The following is an 18827-nucleotide window of genomic DNA, read 5'->3' on the forward strand; positions in this document are numbered from 1 at the left end:
TAACGAGGATGGAGGGTGGAAGTTGTTGAATCCTTTAAGGAACTTCTTTAGTAGAGGGTCCTTAAACCCATTTCAAACTGGCTTCAGGGCGGGATATGGAGTGGAGACTGCCATGGTCGCCTTAGTCAATGATCTCCGTCTGGGCATCGATGGGGGAAATGTGACCCTGTTGGTGCTCTTGAGCATCTCAGCGGCATTCAATACCATAGACCATGGTATCCTTCTGGAACGCCTGAGGGAGTTTTGAATTGGAGGCACAGCGCTCCAGTGGCTCCAGTCCTACCTCTCGGGCAGATTCCAGATGGTGATACTGGGGGACAGCTGTCCTTCTAAAAGAGAGCTGACATCTGGTATCCATCAGGGCACCATTCTGTCCCCCATGCTGTTTAACATTTATATGAAGCCGCCGGGAGAGATCATCCGGAGACTTGGGGCACAGTGTCATCAGTATGCTGATGACATCCAATTCTATTTCTCTATGTCTCCGACTGTTGCAGTGATTAGGGATGGGATCTTTCCTCTGGATGCCTGCCTTGGGTCGGTAATGGGCTGGATGAGGGAAAACAAACTCAGGTTGAATCCAGAGAAAACGGAGGTAGTTGTGATAGGTACTCTAAATCTAGGGATGGGGTTTTGTCAACTAGTCCTGGAGGGGGTTACACTTCCCCTAAAGGACAAGGATCCGTCTTTGCAGTTGTCATCTCAAATAGATGCAACGGCCAGGAGTGCATGGTATCAACTTCAGCTGATATGCCAACTGTGCCCCTACCTGGACCGAAAGGACCTTGAAGCAGTGGTACATGCACTGGTAATCTCTCGTTTAGATTTCTGTACTGCGCTCTACTTGGGGCTACCCTTATATCAAGTTTGGAAGCTTCAATTGGTTCAAAATACGGCAGCCAGATTGGTCACCGGTACATCTAGGTTTGACCATATAACACCAGTGTTGAAATCTCTTCACTGGCTGCCAATTAGCTTCCGGGCGCAGTATAAGGTATTGGTTATTACCTTCAAAGCCCTACATGACTCAGGCCAGAGTTACTTGCAGGAACGCCTCTCCCTACACAATCTCCCCACACACTTAGAACATCTGGGAAGTATTTACTGGAACATCATAACACTAGGTTAATGACAACTTCCCATAGGGTGTTTATTGCTGCGGTTCCAAAATTATGGAATAACCTACCGGAAGAGATCCATCTAATCACTACCTTAGAGGCCTTTAAGAAGGAACTCAAAACGGATCTCTTCTGGCGAGCTTATCCACCAGACTCCATATAAAAGGTCATGACTATTGCTCCACTCCTGACTATGATTGTTGGCTATTGATGAATTGTTATTTTAAAGAACTAACAGGAATGTTGGTTAATTTAGTATTAGTGTTTTATTGATCATGTTTTGTATTACTGTATCATTTTTATTGATGTAATCCCACCTCAAACCTTGGGAGTGGCAGAAAATATAATTAAACTTTATTATTATTGTTATTAGTAGTAGTAGTAGTAGTATTAAAGAGGGATGGTCAGCTCTCAAATTGGTAGTGAGAACAAATGGCTGATAGGTAGAACTTGACAGATGTCAAGCAGAGCCCCAAGTTTGCAAATGTCATCAAGAACTCCAATATAGTCAGGACTGAGACTTGGGCTAGAGGAATATCCTTGGCGGAAAGGAAGTCTAGGAACTTGTTCCACTTGAACAGGTAGGACCTCTGTGTTGATGGCTTCTCAGCAGCCATGATGACAGTCCGTACCAATTTTGGAAAGACCTCTAGGGACGGATTCCCCACACCACCAAGGGAAGGGTCTCAATATCCAAGTGGCGGACTTGGCCTCCGTGAAGGGTTAGGAGGTCGGGACGGAACTCACACTGGAGAAATTCTCTCTGGGACAGGTAGAGGAGGAGAGCGAACCAAGGCTGCCCTTGGCCACCAAGGGGTAACGAGGATGGCATTGAAGTGGTCCACTCTCATCTTGGCTATCACTTTCGTGATAAGTGGGAAGGGAGGGAAGGCATAAACCCTCTTTCCAGATTGCTCAAAGAGGAAGACATCTCCTTGAGAGCTAAGTGAACAAATCTGAGAACAAAACTGGGTACAGTGACTGTTGGAATGAGCGGAGAAGAGGTTGATTGAAGGTTTGCCCCAGGTGCGAAACAGGTCGGATGCTGTCCCAGGATGGAGGCACCACTCGTGACGTGGGTTTGAAGACCTGCTGAGCGGGCCTGCCAGTTTATTCTCCTCTCTGGGAAGGTGAATTGCTTGCAGGAGGATATTCTTCTGGATGCACCAGTCCCAGATGCGGAGGGTAATCTCGAGAAGTGTCTGGGACTTGGTCCCTCCCTGCTTGTTTAGGTAGTACATGACAGTGGTGTTGTTCGTCAACAGTTGTACTACCTTCTTGTGGAGGACGGTTTTGAAGGTACGAAGGGCCTTCTCGACTGCCACATCTCCAGTGTATTGATGTGCAGCTGACCTTCCAGTGGGGACCACTTGTCTTTAATTGAGAGATCTGAGGTGTGGGTGCCCCATCCGTCCATGGATGCATCCATTGTCAGAGTGGTTTGGGACTGAAGAGGTAGAAATGGCATCCCCATATGTCTGAGTGCCACTTAAGCAGTGTGAGCCCTGATGCGACTGTGGGATAGGAAGTCCTGGACTGCTCTAGAGAGAAGTTGAAATCTGTCTAATAATAAATATGTAATGGCCTCGTTGGAGCTGAGACTAGTCCCGATGAATCTTGATCTGTTTGGAGGGGCTCAGGTTGGATTTCTGACCATCAGGCCAAGTGATTTCAAGAGGGATAGAGCAAAGTCGATGTCCCTCAAGAGCTCCTCTCAGGATGGAGTGGCAAAGAGCCAGTCATCCAAGTACGGAAAGACTGTAATCCCCTTGTTGGTGAAGGTAGGCTGCGACTGGGGCCATGCATTTGGGGAAGACCCTCAGCACCGTGGATAGCCCAAAATGAAGCACTCTGTACTGGTACATCTCAGGGTTGACTGAGAAGGCAAGGAATCCCCTGTGATTTTGTCAGATCTTGATGTGAAAATAGGTAACTTTGAGTTTGAGGGTGACAAACCAGTGGCCTTGCTGCAACAGTGGTAAAATTGAAGAAAGTGTTAAAATGTGGAAGCGGCGGTAAACAACAATTTAGCTGTCGTAAATTCTAAATGGGTCGGAGGCCAGAATCTCTTTTGGGAACAATGAAATAACAAAAGAAAAAAGTGCAGCCCCGCACGGGGTCCACGGGCTCAATGGCTCCTTTTTGTAATAAAGAGCACACTTCAATGAATAAGGTGTTTGAAGGGGGGTGGAAATAACAGCTCCTGTGGCAAGGGGCTCTTCGAACTCGAGGCCATAGCTCCACCAAACAATGTCCAAAACCCAAGTGTCAGATGTTATCATGGCCCAAGTGTTGACAAAGTGCTTAAGTCTGTTCCCAAATGGGATAGAGACGAAGTGCGCAGTCCCATCTCACAGCCTCTTCTTGCGCTGACCCGCATCTTTCTTGCATTAGACCTGTCGGTACCGAGGTTGGGTTGGTTGGTGGCGAGCAGAAGAAGATGATGACTAGGAGGGGTTATGCTGAGGGGGCTGATCCTGGGGCTAGTACTGGCACTTTTGCTGGTATTGGTACTGCCTCTGATGAGAAGGGGAATACCAAGAGGTTTGGCCTACAAATTGGGGGCGAGGATGGGATTGGAAGGATGCATAGGACATACTGTGCTTCTGCAGCACGGCTTTCATCTTGTAGCAGAAGTTGAGCTTCTCGTCTGTCTCTTTCTTGAAGAGTCCAAGAGTCTTCAAAGGGCATGTCCTCTATCAGGGCTAGGGCCTGAGCTGTAAGATCAGAGGCTTTGAGCCAAGCAAAGCTACTGCCAAAAAGTTGCAATTAAAGTTTTGCCTAGTGATTCCAGAAGTTTTCGAAGTTTACTACACAGGGGCAGAATAATCCATCTGTGTGATTTGCAGAGATCACGAAGAAGTGCTCTGCCTGCAAAGAACAACAGCCCTACACAGGGCGCAAATACTAAAGCAAATTATGCTAAGGTACAGCTTCAATCAGAAGAAGACAAGGGGTTGAGACACAAGCATAACCATGCTGGTGGTTTCTTTCAGATGCTGTGTAATCCACAATCTCTATGTATGTTACATGACAGGGTCTACATCAACACAAGACTACCACATGCCATATCAACAAGATGGCTGCCTTTATAGTCTCCAGATTGTACCAACTGAATACAAGTATAGCAGAGACCAGGGATGGCACAAAGAAATTCTATGGCAGCATGCAGTCCTAAGGGCCATTTTAATTCCCTCCCAATCCTCCTCATCTCCCCCCCCCCCGCCAAAATAATTCCCTACTCCTAAAAACCTCAATAAGCAATGGTTTTGCAATAAAACAGGGTGCAAGATCCTCCAGCTCCACCAAAATCAAAACCAAAATGAACTTCCAGCCACTCCTATTTTGATTTTTCATAATTTATGCATACATCCACAGTCAGTGCTGTCCATTGGAGGTACAGACAGGTGACAGAATACTGATACCTGAATCCTCTGAGGGCTTTGAGCAAGATACTTTAAAACTAGTTTAAAAATCCAGGATTTTGTTACAAAAATAAATCCCATAAAGTTAAGAAACAGAATGCGTTGACTTAATATGCACGTGTTAAAATATAAAACGGTTTTAAGGTGCATTTTGCGGGTGGGGGTAGGGAGGGAAATGGGAGTTCCCATGTTTGCAGCCAGTTTGTCAGAAGGGGGTAGTGTCAGTAAATACAAATTTAGTTCCACAGCTAAGTATGGGCCCGAACAGACCTGCCAAAATAAAGCTGCTTCAGGTCACTTTGGATGTAACCGGTTTAAATGATGCATGCTTTCTAAGAGGCCAGAAGCCACACTAAAGCCACACTCCAGTCCTAAGGACTGGAACGCAGCTTTGGGGCAGCTTCTGACCTCTTATGATGCCTGTGTCATTTAAACAGCATGCCTCCAAAGGGACCCGAACCAGCTTTATTTTGGCCTGTCTGGGCCCTTCATCTACAGAAAAGCTGGGGAAGATGACACATAGAGCTAGTTGGTCTGCTTGTCAGTCTGCTGATTACTACTCTAATTACTGGGTTCCAATAGTCACTCTTAATATTGTTGTTTTGTCAGTGCTGCTGATGCAAACGCCTGTGGAGGCAATGAGGACACTGTTGCTTACTCCAAATGTTGCTCCATGGGGACGGACCCAGTTCACCCCACCACTGTGAAAAAAAAGAGTCCGTCTTCATGCCCCAGCATAACTGAATTTGCCAGACCTGTGTAATCCCTGAGATGACAGCTTTGTTCACAAGGCTCAGCCATGATCCCTCTGGACGTAGAACTCCAACTGACCAAACCACACACCAGTGATGAGCCCAAAAGTGCCCTACAAGGAAAGGGAGACCATGAAAGAAGAACAAAAGAGACATTATTTAGGGCATCAAGCATCAACTGAGAAGACATAGCTTCAGGTAAGGATTTTGGCAGGTAAATTTGAGTGTAAAATTAAAATTCAACCTTTGGTCTCACTGACTTCCATACATGAGAGTGGGAATTTGGGCGGGGGGGGGGGGGGAGTATCATTATTTAGTGGGAAGTGACATAACAGAGGTGGAAAAATAATATATTCCAGGAGCCACTGGGCAGTTTGGGAATATTTTGGGAACCTGTGGGCATCCAGAAGTTGTTGAACTCCAGTTCTATTCACTCTATATTTCACAGCCTAGCCAATGGTGAAAGATTAAGAAAATAGTTCATCAGCATTTGAAGCACTGAAAGGGCAAGTAGATGAACAAGTGCTTCTAACTCTCATTTATTCAACAGCAACAGAATCCCCTCCACAAACATACATACTTATCCAAATAGGGCTTCCAAGAAAGCATGGGAGAAATCCAGGAATGGGGTGTGTGTCTGTGTATGAGTTTGTGACAGAGAAAGAGACAGAAAGCTCCATTCTAGAGCTGAACATATACTCAGTGGAATTCTGTTTTACACCAGAATCCAATTACAGGTTTTCATTTTTAAAAAAGTAGAACCCAGAAACTGAAAATCTGCCTTCCATTCTTTCAGATTTATGTTAATGAAAACTCACATGATAAGAGGTGGGATGTACAGCTCAAGATGAAGCCAGCCAATTTTGAGAGTTTTCATCCACTATTTTACTGGTAATGTCACATAGCAAAGTCAGAATATGACACAGATCAAGAGTGACAAGGAAACACTGGCTAGGACTTAAGGGAGCTGTTGGTCTGAGCCCAACAACAGAGCAGTCATCAGCATAGTCTCTCCTCCTCTGAGGCAGCTACTTACCTGTTGACTCAAACACCTCCCGCACTGACACCCCATCTGCAAAGCCAATCAGGGTCAGATCATCACTTCCAGCCTCTGGCGAAGAGCCTGACTGCTTCCCTTCCAGTGGGCCAGAAAGGTTTTCCGACCAACCAGGTGCAGGATCAAAACGCAGCAGCTCCCGCTGCCCATGCAGACTCCACTTGCTACAGTTGCAGAATGCACAGCGTTTGGGTGGAGAACTGGAGAAAGGTGAGGAGCAGAAAGGAAAAATAGTTTGTCACTGGAGGGAACACAAAAACCTCTCCTAATCCAGAAGGATCAGAGGAGGAGGATTAAGAGATGGTATACTGTACTACCAGTTCTCCAAAGAGGCACTATGATCTAGATGTTAGGGAGATCCTCACCCCCAAATTCCTACTGCTTTTCATTTAATTGTTATATTTTATGCAGCCTTCATGTACACCGCTTAAGAATGTAAATGAATGTATGCATTTGCTGGTTTCCCTGTCACAGATTTGATTACTACGTTCTCTCTAGCAATCTCTAGAACCTTCAGAATGAATCTGTGGTCAACATCTGGTGGAAGCTGACCATAGTCTCATGCTGGAGGATCTAGAGATACCTAGAGAAGAGTTCTTTTAAGTTAAAAAAATCAGAAGCTGTAATTTTTATTTTTATTTATTTCTATTTACTGTTTTCCCACTTTTTCAGGGTGTGAGTGATCGTAACCACTGCAAATGTGAGGGGGCTGATTAGTCATATTAACCATGGCTAGGAAGCTGAGTGTAGACATTACACCTGCCAGGCTGGAAGCTTTTGTTCCACTAAGTTTATGAGATGGTCTCTGGGTAATTCACATAGGCCAGCCTTCTTCATCAGGTCAGAGTAAGTTTTCTAACTAATGAGTTAACAGCCATTGATTCACTGACCAGCTTTAGAAAAACAACAAATAGCAGTGTTCATATCATACACACACACGCACACACGCGCGCGCGCGCACGCACACACACACATATACTTAAAAGCCATTGCATTTGGCCACACTGCACCATTTTTTTCAACCTCAACCCTTGGGCAGGAGACAGTTAAAAGCCTCCTCAAGGAGAAGCAGCTGAAGTTGCATGGTGGAGACAAGTAAAGAATGGAAGATGAGAAAAACCAGGGCTAATTATTGCAAGCTAAGGGAAGGAAAGAGGAATAAATAAAAACTGAAAAGAAAACGCAATGAAAAGAGGTCTTTTCTTGTTTGCTTACAAGCACTACCATCCAACATACCTGAAGCAAAGAGCTTTTCCTTTCCTGGCAGCTTCCTGTTCATCACCACCACATCTCGCCACAGTCCCCTACCAACAAGCATTGATTTCTTCTTCCTCCCTACCCCACCATCACCACAAGCCCCACCCCAGAAGAGAGCCCAGAGGTCTCTCACCTGCAGGTATCTGGAAGCGCTTGCTCTTTTGTTTCTGCTTCTTCCAGTTCCTCTTTCACAGGGCCCTCTTCTGGCGGTTTCAGGGGATCAGCTTCCACACTACCCTTCTCTTCTGAGGACTCAATCCCATCTGCTGTACCTTCTTCTGCTGCTGTTGCAGGAAAAGAATGTCTGTCAGGACCTGGGCATGGCAACTGGGTGTAGGCCCCAATACAAGCCCTGTTTACTCTGGCTAAGGTTCTCATAGAGGAAAGAGCATGCTGGTGACAAAGGCAGCATATGTTGAATGTCTTCACTGATCTTATTCCAGCAAATCCAGGCAGGATTATGATCAGCATTTCCCTACTTCTGAACAGTGTAGCTAATGACAGAAAGCACAGGAAGAGCCCCCACACACACAGTAGACATGGATCCTCTCGTGACTATAGAATATGACTCCTTATTCCTTGCAAAGGCAATTGTTGCGACATGCTTGTAAAATCATTATCATCATCTACAAGGGGTTGGGGGAAAGTATGCTCCAAGGCAATTTCTGCATCCCTTTGGTGGTCTCTCTGCCCAACCCATCCAAAAAATAGGCAAAGTTAATTTTATCCTCCCCCATAGACAATAGCACTCCAATAGCTTTTGAGTGGTGCTACTGGCCATTTGGGGGCCTCCAGGGTCCCTTTCACCTTTTTTACGCCCAGATGAGCCTTTTTCTCTAAACAGGAAGTGACCCTCACTTTCTGTATGGAAGTATGGCCCACTGAAGCTTGAAAGGAAGGAAGATATAAAATGTTCTCAGATGCTACAAAATGGTCCCTAGCACTCCACCCCAGAGGCCAGGGGTAGAATAACTGGCATTTAATAATAAATAATAATAATAAATTTTATTTATACCCCGCCCTTCCATGGAAATGATCAGGACGGCTTACAAAATTTATAAAAACATTACAGTACAGGATTAAAAATTCAATATAACAATTAAAACCATTACTACAAAAAACAAAAAACCGGAACAGGAACAGTAAAATAAAAAATACATATATCAGGGGCAGGAGAAAAATGCAAAAAAGTTCCATCGGTCCAGGGTCAAAGGGAAAAAAGGGGGCAGGAAGAATAGACAAACAAATTAAGGTGGGAAGGCCAGCCGGAATAGATATGTTTTCAGCTGTTTTTTAAAAGCAGCTAATGAGGCGGCGGAGCGAAGCTCTGCAGGGAGCTTATTCCAAAGTAAAGGGGCAGCAGTAGTAAAAGCCCTCTGTGAGGTCCGAGTAAGGTTAGACCTAGGGACCTCCAACAATTTAGTCCCGGATGTTCTGAGTGTGCGGGGTGGATTATATGGGGAGAGACGGTCCTCCAAGTACCCTGGGCCCAAGCCATTTAGGGCTTTATAGGTCAAAACCAACACCTTGTATTGGGCTCGGAAGCGAATAGGCAGCCAGTGAAGGTCTTTTAAAATAGGTGTTATATGGTCCGACCTGGAGCTACCAGCAACCAATCTGGCTGCCATGTTCTGCACCAATTGCAGCTTCCGAGTTTGGTACAAGGGTTGCCCCATGTAGAGCGCGTTGCAGAAATCCAATCGAGAGGTTACCAAAGCATGTACAACAGATTCTAGGTCCTTTCGGTCCAGGTAGGGACGCAGCTGGCGTATCAGCCGAAGCTGATAACAGGCACTCCTGACCATCGCATCCACCTGAGAAGTCAGCTGGAGCGACGAATCAAGGAGTACTCCCAAGCTGCGCACCGAGTCCTTCAGGGGGAGCGTGACCCCATTCAGGGCCAGGTGACAGATCTCACCACCAGAAACCGGGGAACCTATCACCAGTACTTCCGTTTTCCCTGGATTCACACTGAGTTTGTTCTCCCTCATCCAGCCCATTACCAACGCCAAGCAGGCATCTAGAGGAGAGATGCCATCCTTAGTTACTGCATCAGTCGGAGACATAGAGAAAATTATCTGGGTGTCATCAGCGTACTGATAACACCGCGCCCCATGTCTCCGGATGATCTCTCCCAGTGGCTTCATGTAAATGTTGAATAGCATAGGGGACAAAATCGCTCCCTGAGGAACACCAGATGTCAGGGCCCTCCTGTCGGAGCGACAGTCCCCCAGCTCCACCATCTGGGACCTACCCGAGAGGTAGGAACGGAACCACTGCAAAGCAGTGCCCCCAATTCCCAACTCCCTCAGGCGTCCCAGAAGGATACCATGGTCGATGGTATCGAAGGCCGCTGAGATGTCCAAGAGCACTAACAGGGACACGCTCCCCCTGTCCATGCCCAGACGGAGATCATCAACTAAGGCGACCATGGCAGTCTCAACTCCATAGCCCACCCGGAAGCCGGTTTGAAATGGGTCTAGAAAATCGGTGTCATCCAAGATCGACTGAAGCTGGAAGGCGACTGCTCTCTCGATTACCTTCCCTAAAAAAGGTAGCAGCGAGATGGGTCTATAATTATTATGAATCAGGGGGTCTAAGGAGGGCTTCTTTAGCAGGGGTTTAACCACTGCTAATTTTAATTTAGATGGAAACTGACCCTCACTTAGAGATGTATTGATTATGTGATGCAACATTAGTCGCACCACATCTCCCCCCTGAGCTGCCAACCACGAGGGACAGGGATCAAGAGAGCAAGTCGTCTTCCTAACACTTTGGAGGATCTTGTCCACTTCATCGGTACTAACAAACTCAAAGTGATCCAGTATAACAGGGACTACGGACGCTTCGGACACCTCTCCTATAGGATCTGCACAAAAACTGGCGTCGAGATCAGCCCTTACCCGAGAGATTTTATTTAAGGGGTAAAATCAACTACGTCTTGACATCAGATAGTTTGAGAGGTAGGACAGTAGAGAACCAATGTGGCTCCTCACCTCTCACAGTTACTCACCTCAATTTATGCATACACAATGCAAGCAGAGGTGGGGAGCCTATGGTCTGTCAAATATTTTGAACTTCAATACCCATTACAACTTGTCATACTGTCCAGAGCCTCTGGCATTTGCTGTCCAACAACATCTGGAGAGCCAAAGATTTCCTACCACTGCAATAAGCAAAATAACCCTAGCCCCTTGGTCTTTATTTAACCTCTCTGAATTCCTTCTCAGATCAAATGAAAAAAGCACAAGCCTGCAAGGGCCTAAAGCCCAACATCCGTAACTTTTTCTGGGAAGTAGTCACTTTATCGTTCAGAAATTAGGACAAACATTATCTGCAACATGCTGCCTAGAAAGAATGAGGATAGTTCCAATTCAAACATCCTAATTCTTTTCTTCCTACTCTGCATCACAGAATTTCGCAGCCAAAACTCTCCTTCAAAAAACTGTAATACAGCAATAGTTTAAAAGCATGTTAACACATATGAGAAAAACAGAAGATTTTGGTAACGAATCCAAAAATTCACATATCCAAACCTTTTCAGCAGTATGGTTTTGTGGGAGGAGAGGCATCTCCCAAAACTGTAACTGAACAGGGTAAGCCCTGGTTAGCATTTAGACTGGAAGCAGCCAACAAATACCAGGTCCTGTAGGGTATATTTCAGAGGAATGAACTGGCAAACCACCTCTATTCGTTGCCTAAGAAAACCCTATGAAAATCATGGAGTCACTGTAAGTCAACAGATGACTTGAAGGCACATATTCACAAACACCAGAGCTAAGAACATATGCTTGTTCTTTTCCTCTTTACCACCTTTTCAATACTGCAGCCAAAAGCAGAGGTTGCTTGTCCTCTACAGTCTAAGAGTATATGCCATTTACCTCCAGAATACCATTTCCCAGTCATTTAGGTAGTAGTGTTTTCCCTCTTGTCCTATGTATCGTCTGCACAGTGCTTACTCAGAAAAATAATGCTATAAGAATAAGAAATATACCAAATGACTGTGCTTTTCCAAAAGCAGAAAGAGTGCAGAGTAGAATAGAGCAGAGGCAGAAACCAACTGAGGCACTTACTCAGCAGTGGGGAGGTCAAGTCACTGGAGGACAAAGCTGTGCATACTATATGATCTACTCTGTCTTCCCAATCTACTCCTAACATCCATATGTATGGTAGAAGACACTTCCCCTGTCATTTGAGTGTAGAAGCAAAATTCAACCCTTGGTCTTGCTGACCTCTGTACATGAGAGTGGGAATGTTGGAGTGAGGAGTATCATCTTGTCCATCAACTGAGGCAGCAAAATATTGGCCGTTGGGAGTAAGAACAGGGGATATCAAACTAGTAGTCTACAGATTTTGTAAATGGTATGGTCCACTCTCTGTTGCTAAGATTCCACCTCAACATTAGAAAGAGTGCCCTGACAGTCAGAACTGTTTGACAGTGGAATATGCTGTGGTCTCTTCCAGCTCCATAATTCTATGATTGTACTGAATCATTATACACCGATGCCTAGGTCTCTTCATCAGAAGGAGTGACCAAACTGGAAGCACTTACCTGGTGTGTCGGAGTCTTTGTCCTCACCGGGTGGTTTCTGATCATCCATCCTGTCTTCAAGAGACCTAAAGACAAGAAATTAGCAGCTCATTACACTGTTTCCCCATCCACTCTATTCTCTCACTATCAGCTCACTATATTTTTTACATATCATACACATACCACATGGCCATTATCCCCAATGCTAAGTGTACTAGATTCCAGTGGGAAAAAAAGGGGGGGTAGGAAAAACTCCATGATGAAATACACAATGTATAGGCATACAAATGACAATTACATATGCGTCTTCTGCATAATCTGTTCTCCTTTCTGAATAAATTGCTCTAGAGGTAAATATTTGTATGCAGGCAAAAAACAAAGGGAAGGACAAGGGCATCCAGTGCTAAGGGGACAGCTCAAGAACACTAAAAATGTTCCTGCCCATGCATTGCCTAGCTTTTCTATACAACAGAGTACTAGAGCTATACTTGAAATAAAATGAATTTCTCCTGAAACTAAATTCTACAAAGGAAACTGCCCAACCCTCCAACCCGATAATACAACGCAGGTATTACCTAAAACTCCTATTAAGCTCCCATAATGCCACAGAGGTACTCCCTAAAACTCCTGTTACTCTGAACTTTCCCATTTTTCCCCATAGCAAGTTCAAATAGGCAATCAAACAGCATGGGGGCCGGAGTGCTAGAGAGTATTACAGTACTGTTGATTATGTTGTGGAAACTGTGGCAGAGTGAGTTCTGTTCAAAAAACAGGTCCAAAACAGACAGGCCAAGAGGACTGCAGCAGCAGCGTAATTTGTGCTGGAGCCACAGCGACCATACATGCCCCAGGCCACTGCCATCTCCCTGAACTGGCCCATCAAAAAAGAGCAGATTTTTCCACTCTTTTTTGAACCAATTCTTTTGGGAAGACATGGCGTTGGCGCCGTTTCCAACTGCGTTTAAGGAGTGCGTCATCCAAATTCTACGCACCAAATGCAGTTGGAAATCATGTCATTTGGCCCGTCTGTTCCTCCAGTCCCTTAGCATTACATTCTAATATTTTCACATAAAATCCAAATCACACAAGACCTATGTGCAAAAGTACCATCACTAATTTCTGAACAGTTACACGCACAGAAAGGTGCAAAATTTCAAGCTGGATTCAAATTTAAGAAAACAAAATCCAAAGATAAAAATTCATTTGAATTGCTCATTGCTATGTATCAGCCTTTTAAGGTGGGTTTTATGTATTATAAGACAGCAAAGGCTGATTTTAAATAAAATCCCTAACCTGTGACATGAACCTTACTGGGCAAAAGTCCAAAAATGTTCTGGACAACTACAACTTTTTTAAAAAGAACACCAAAACTTTAACTCCTCTGATATCACAAGAAGAAAAGTAAGGTCAGTCTCTGACCCAATGCTGGCAATATGAAAACCCTAAAGGAGAATTTAAAGGATGAGGGAAGAAAATCAGATCACACAGTGATAAAGCCAATACTGTTAAGTTAATTTTCCCCCTAGCACCCAGTATCTTCTGGTACACTAGAACAGAGTTGTATGGCACTCTTGGTTTATCACGTCCAGTCTCATCAGACGCTATCATCAACAATCATGTCTAATCATGTTTGGACGGTGATGAGAAAACCATTTGTATGTGAAGAGGGACACAATTCATCCACGTCTCCAGCAACAGACATACTTGTATACATGTATCTGGGTGGAAGCTGCCTGGTATTGGGTGTAAATATACCCACCTAAATTATTACCATATAACATTTCTCCAACACACTGATTAAGGAAGGGTTGTGGAAGCTATGGATCTCCAGGTACAGTTAGACTCTAATTTCTGTCAGCACCTACCAGTCTAGCTAGCAGTGAGGGATACTGTGTGTTGGGTTTATCAAGATCCAGATGGACACAGGTTTCCTATTCTTGGTTTAAGGTCTTTATTGAAATAGAGAATACCCAGTCAAAATCATTCAGCCGGGAGACCCCTCAGCCTTCATGCAGGTTGATGATAGCCTGCTACATGGAATTGGGGTGATTTTTAAAGCCTCTAGACAAGTTCATCCTCAGATGAAATCAGACTTAATTCTGACCACAGGCATGACCCTTGTGGTCTCATCCAGCTCCATGATTCTATGATTTTATTGTTGTAAGGTTAGCTGCTGTGGGGGTGTCTTATCCCTGACTGGGTTTTCATGCCAAGGACTGGTCCAAAAACCACCATTATCCACTGCCTTCTGAGGCTGGGAAAATGGACTTCCTAGTGCCTATGCCTTGTTTTCTGATGGCACATGTGCTCAGATTTAATATACCATACAGCTCCATATAGAGACTTACACCAGCCACCTATATGCCCACAGCTGCATTTTTCCTGATGTCATAATTTTAAGGTTACAGAGTAAGCTTGCTATTTCTGCATGAAAAGCTTAATAAGTCATCACACAGATCTCCCAATCATCAAGCCATAAGCAGCAGACCACATCTGGGTACTCTCTGTCACTAGGGCAAAGATAATAATTATCAGCTATAACCCAAGCCAAGTGTACACCCACATACCCATCAACCCCTGATATCTTTAAGAGCAATGATCCTCAGTGGGAGAGCAGACTTATTAAGCAAACAAGAAAAAGATACCACAGCATTATCTGGGACAGGACCCTTCCTACAGCAGTTACAACAGTATGAGGTCTTTTGCCATTTATACAGTCTGACCTTTATTAAAACCTTCCAAAGGCTGGAAAACAGCAGAAGGAAACAACCCAGTAGAAGCACCCCTGAGAAGAGGCGCCCTATGTTCAAAGGAGAAGCTGGTGGGATATGGCAGAGAAGAAAGACAATAGCCATAAAAAAAAAAGATTTAAAAACCCAAGGATCATTCACTCACATTCCACCAGTAGATCAAAGAATATAGCTCTGGGTCAAAAGTTAAGCGAAGGTAATCAGAGAAAGAACTAGAACTCAAAACCAAGATCCTTGGTGCCAATCCTCAGCTATGTTTTCTGTTCATCTGATCTGATGCAGCTATCACAGTAGGTTTATTTAAAATATACTGAGACTTTCAAATTGTAATTCCGTTTTGACTGTTCCAAAGATGATCCATGTACCTTGTAGCTACTAACATCCTTTCTGACTTGCCAACAGGGCTGGTAATCTGCTGCAGCCATGCCATTCCCACTAAAGGCAAAGGGGAACCACCTGATATCCATGGCAGGCACAAAGAATTAATTAAAGAGGCATGGACAGGAGGGAGAACCTGCTGAAGTAGTAAAGGGGGGAGAAAACAGAAGCAGCTGCCTAAGAACTGCATACAACATGGAAAGGAGGAGGCTTGTTGGCTGACAAACAATATGATCATTGAGGAATGGAAGAGATAGAGGAGGAGACTCATGCAAACAGAAAGGTTTAAAGACCCACAGTACAAAGAAAGGAGAGGGAGTTAAGGCCTGGAGAAGTAAAAGTGCTTACTCCGCACTATCCCCTTTGGGAAGAATCATCACTATCTTGGAATAACCTTTGGGGACTCCATCCTCTTTTCTTTCCTCTTCTCCTGCTGGCAGACCTCACCTAGGAGGGAGACATTAATCCAAACTTTCCATTCTAGCTATGCCCTCACTTAGGCAGAGTGGCTAGATTAATCCACCCCCTCCAAACTTTTTTCAGTTTTCACAATACACTAAACAGCATTCATCTGCACACTCTCCAGGACTTTCCCCCTTTAGCCATGTACTACAGGCTTCACCTAGCAAAGAAAGAAAATGAGTGCACACCTGAAGGGCCATGTGCATCTTCCAGCTTTTGCACTTTTTTGAGGTTGAAACCTATGGCTTGAAAAATTTGAAACTTTGTTCACCTCAGAGAAATAGAATGGAAGGTCGTACTTAAAATCTTATGGAGGATAGTGTAGGGAAGGGAGGGAGGTTTTTCCTAGATTCCTACTTTAGGATCTAAACTTTGGACGCAGCTTGGAACAGGGGAGAATCTAACTCTCTTTCCACCTTCAACTGGGCCAGCTCACCTAGCTCACCTTGGAGAGCAAGGGCTGATAAGGAAGCAGAAGTGCGTCTCATCTTCCCCAAATTGCACCACCACCACTCTTCCTAACCCACTGAAACATCCCAAACTTTCTGGCCACCCTTCAGAGGAATATTCCTGTTCCATCCTACACAAGAGCAACCTGAACTGCACCATTGTCGCCATAGCGTCTACAGAACCTGTTGGCAGCTGGGAATGGAAGCTTTCTTCCTGGAGAAAACTTTGCCCAGACAACTTCTCCAAGTGACAAAGTGCACCTCCAACAATCCAGAAATCCTTGCCTTTGTAGCCAAAGTAGGCTGAGTTATGATGGTCTAGAAAAATGGGGAGAGATGAGGACCCAGCCTCCTCTTGCCCCACCCCCCACAAGGGCCTACTGGGTTTTGTTCCCCTCAAAATGGAAAAACATGGATTATGAAATATTTTATTTTAGAACTGTAAATAAAATGGTTAAGACAAGATGTTCATATACAGTCAGCCTTTCATATCCAGTGGGGTTCTATTCCAGACACACACACCCCTAAATGCCAAATACTGCAGGACCTCAAGTCTCATTATACTCAATCATGACACCACATGCACATGGCCACATTGGTATGGCCGCATACATATGCTGCCACTGACAAGAACACAGCAGGGCCATCTGCAGATGATTCAATCCATGGGAGGTAAGCCCACCGACATGGAGGGTCAATTGTACTGTCACCTGGTCTTTACTCCTGCAAAATGATTTGTTAGCATGCTTTAGGACTTGATGTTGAAAACGAACTTTTAAAAGTTATACTGATGTTACATTCACTATCTCTCTGTGAAAGGTTGCTGTCCTGGGTACAAGTCCTAAGGCTTCTCTTTAAGCCTGGTGGTTATGACATGGGTAGACAGACAGTGATGCTACTGGCTTTTTTTTAAGTTTAACAAAAGGAGAGGGAGTTTCTTTTAAACCCATCCAATCAATTTGTCTAAACAATAAAACTAATTTCTGTTCACTTTGCCATGAGACCCCTTGATAAATATAACAATTTTTCCTTCCATTAAATGAACGAAATCCTAGTTATCATTTCTCTTCTGGATCCTAAGATGTTTAAGGATGCAGTAAGTGGGAACAGAGGAAGAAACAAGCCAGGGCTGGTTTCTGTTCCTGAGTCAAGGGTCATTCCTGTTCTTCAGAATCCTCCTCTTTTCTCACTCTTTCCTGTCAGGTTACCTGCAGCACAATCCTATCTGTTTATCTGAAAGCATGTGCCATGTATCTGTAGGGTTTACTCCCAGATAGATGTGTACAATTGCAGCTTCTGTGTAAAATACTCTAATGTAACGGATTACATTAAACAGGGGTGAGCAACTTTCAGGGATGGCAAATCACACTGCCACCACAACCCCAATCATCCAAGCTTTGCTTTCACAGACACAGTAAAATAAAGCAGTTGTGCTTTAGAACAAGGTGCACAGACCCTTTTTTAAAGCTATTTAGTGTTGCTGTACCATTAATTGACTTGAAAACAAGACACACCACTTGCCTTTCAGAATGGAAATTCCTTATTTAATGGATTTCTGGCATCACAACACCAAAATTAAAGGAGAAGCAGGGTTTTCTTTTAATGACCACCAGTGTGCACCATGGAGTTTAAGGTGGGGACTCTCTTGGAGTAGAGCACAAAAACAGATGGAGGGGGCCACATGCAGCCTACAGATTACATGTTGCCTACTCTATTTTAAAGATGCAGCTGGCAGAAAACAGGTGAGAAAAGTACTGAATGGTTCACTGTAGTTTCTTAGGCAGAATATAAGGAGGAGAACGAAAGAAGGGGTAGGGAGAAACTAGTAGCACTTTTGGGACTGGCTGCTTTATTTTCTTGGATTTATTTTCACACACTTTCATGGATTCCCATCCAGCTTCAGATGCACTAATGGAGTAGAGAAGTAAACCACAGATTCTTCCCACACACATACTCCCCTTTTCTTTGTCCTTCTTTTTTACACTGGAGCAGAGTAACACAGCCATCTCTTTGAAAACCTGGACAGAATACACAGTACCAAGTTTAGGTTATAAAATCAAAAATGACTTGAGCTGAATCTGCCTGAAGCACTACCTCCTCAAGCAGAAGCTCGAAGTAATAAGTTACAGGTAGTTTCCTGTAACCTCTTCTTTTTTATTATTGAGGGCACAAGGAAGCTATGTAATGAATGGTTTTATAATGTAACAAGCAACATGTTCTTGTTACTGTTAAATGGCATTTTTAGGAATTTGAACAAAATTTTTCAAATATTATATCATTTCTTACCAATAAAAAAGTAACAAGATCACAGCAAGCAATGAAACCAGATAATAAATAAATAAAGGTTTTGTAACAATTATTAAATCTTACTTTGGAGGTCATGTAATTAATTACATGACAAATTACTTTAATAAAGCAACTTTTACAGTTCTATCCACAACTATCTCCTACTAACATTGCTGATGTCTCCAAAATCAACAAAGCATGCCCAAATATCTATAGGGAGCTACAAACAAAGACATAAGGAGAGCTGACATCACAGTAATTAAAGTACACCATGCTAGACACTCACCAATGTAAGAATCCAAGCACCTTTAGAACCATAACTAGACACAGCATGCACAGTGTGACATCTAAAAGCCATTGCC

General features: G+C 44.1%; 1 protein-coding gene across 3 annotated transcripts in view; it reads right to left on the minus strand.

The window, feature by feature from the left end:
* Nucleotides 1-18827, minus strand: part of KMT2D (lysine methyltransferase 2D) — a 203916-nt gene that overhangs the window by 175361 nt on the left and 9728 nt on the right. For all 3 annotated transcript variants that reach the window (XM_089477537.1, XM_089477543.1, XM_089477551.1), the window contains exons 3-6: nt 12162-12226; nt 7743-7893; nt 6332-6552; nt 5299-5408 (exon numbers count right to left, since the gene is read on the minus strand). In XM_089477537.1, the coding sequence (XP_089333663.1) occupies nt 5299-5408; nt 6332-6552; nt 7743-7893; nt 12162-12210 (531 nt within the window). In that variant the 5' untranslated portion in view covers nt 12211-12226. The remainder of the gene's footprint in view (nt 1-5298; nt 5409-6331; nt 6553-7742; nt 7894-12161; nt 12227-18827) is intronic.

This window comes from Sceloporus occidentalis, unplaced genomic scaffold (genome assembly GCF_023333645.1).
Source record: "Sceloporus occidentalis isolate IW3139 unplaced genomic scaffold, rSceOcc1.0.p SCAF_1, whole genome shotgun sequence".
NCBI classification, from domain to species: Eukaryota; Metazoa; Chordata; class Lepidosauria; order Squamata; family Phrynosomatidae; genus Sceloporus; species Sceloporus occidentalis.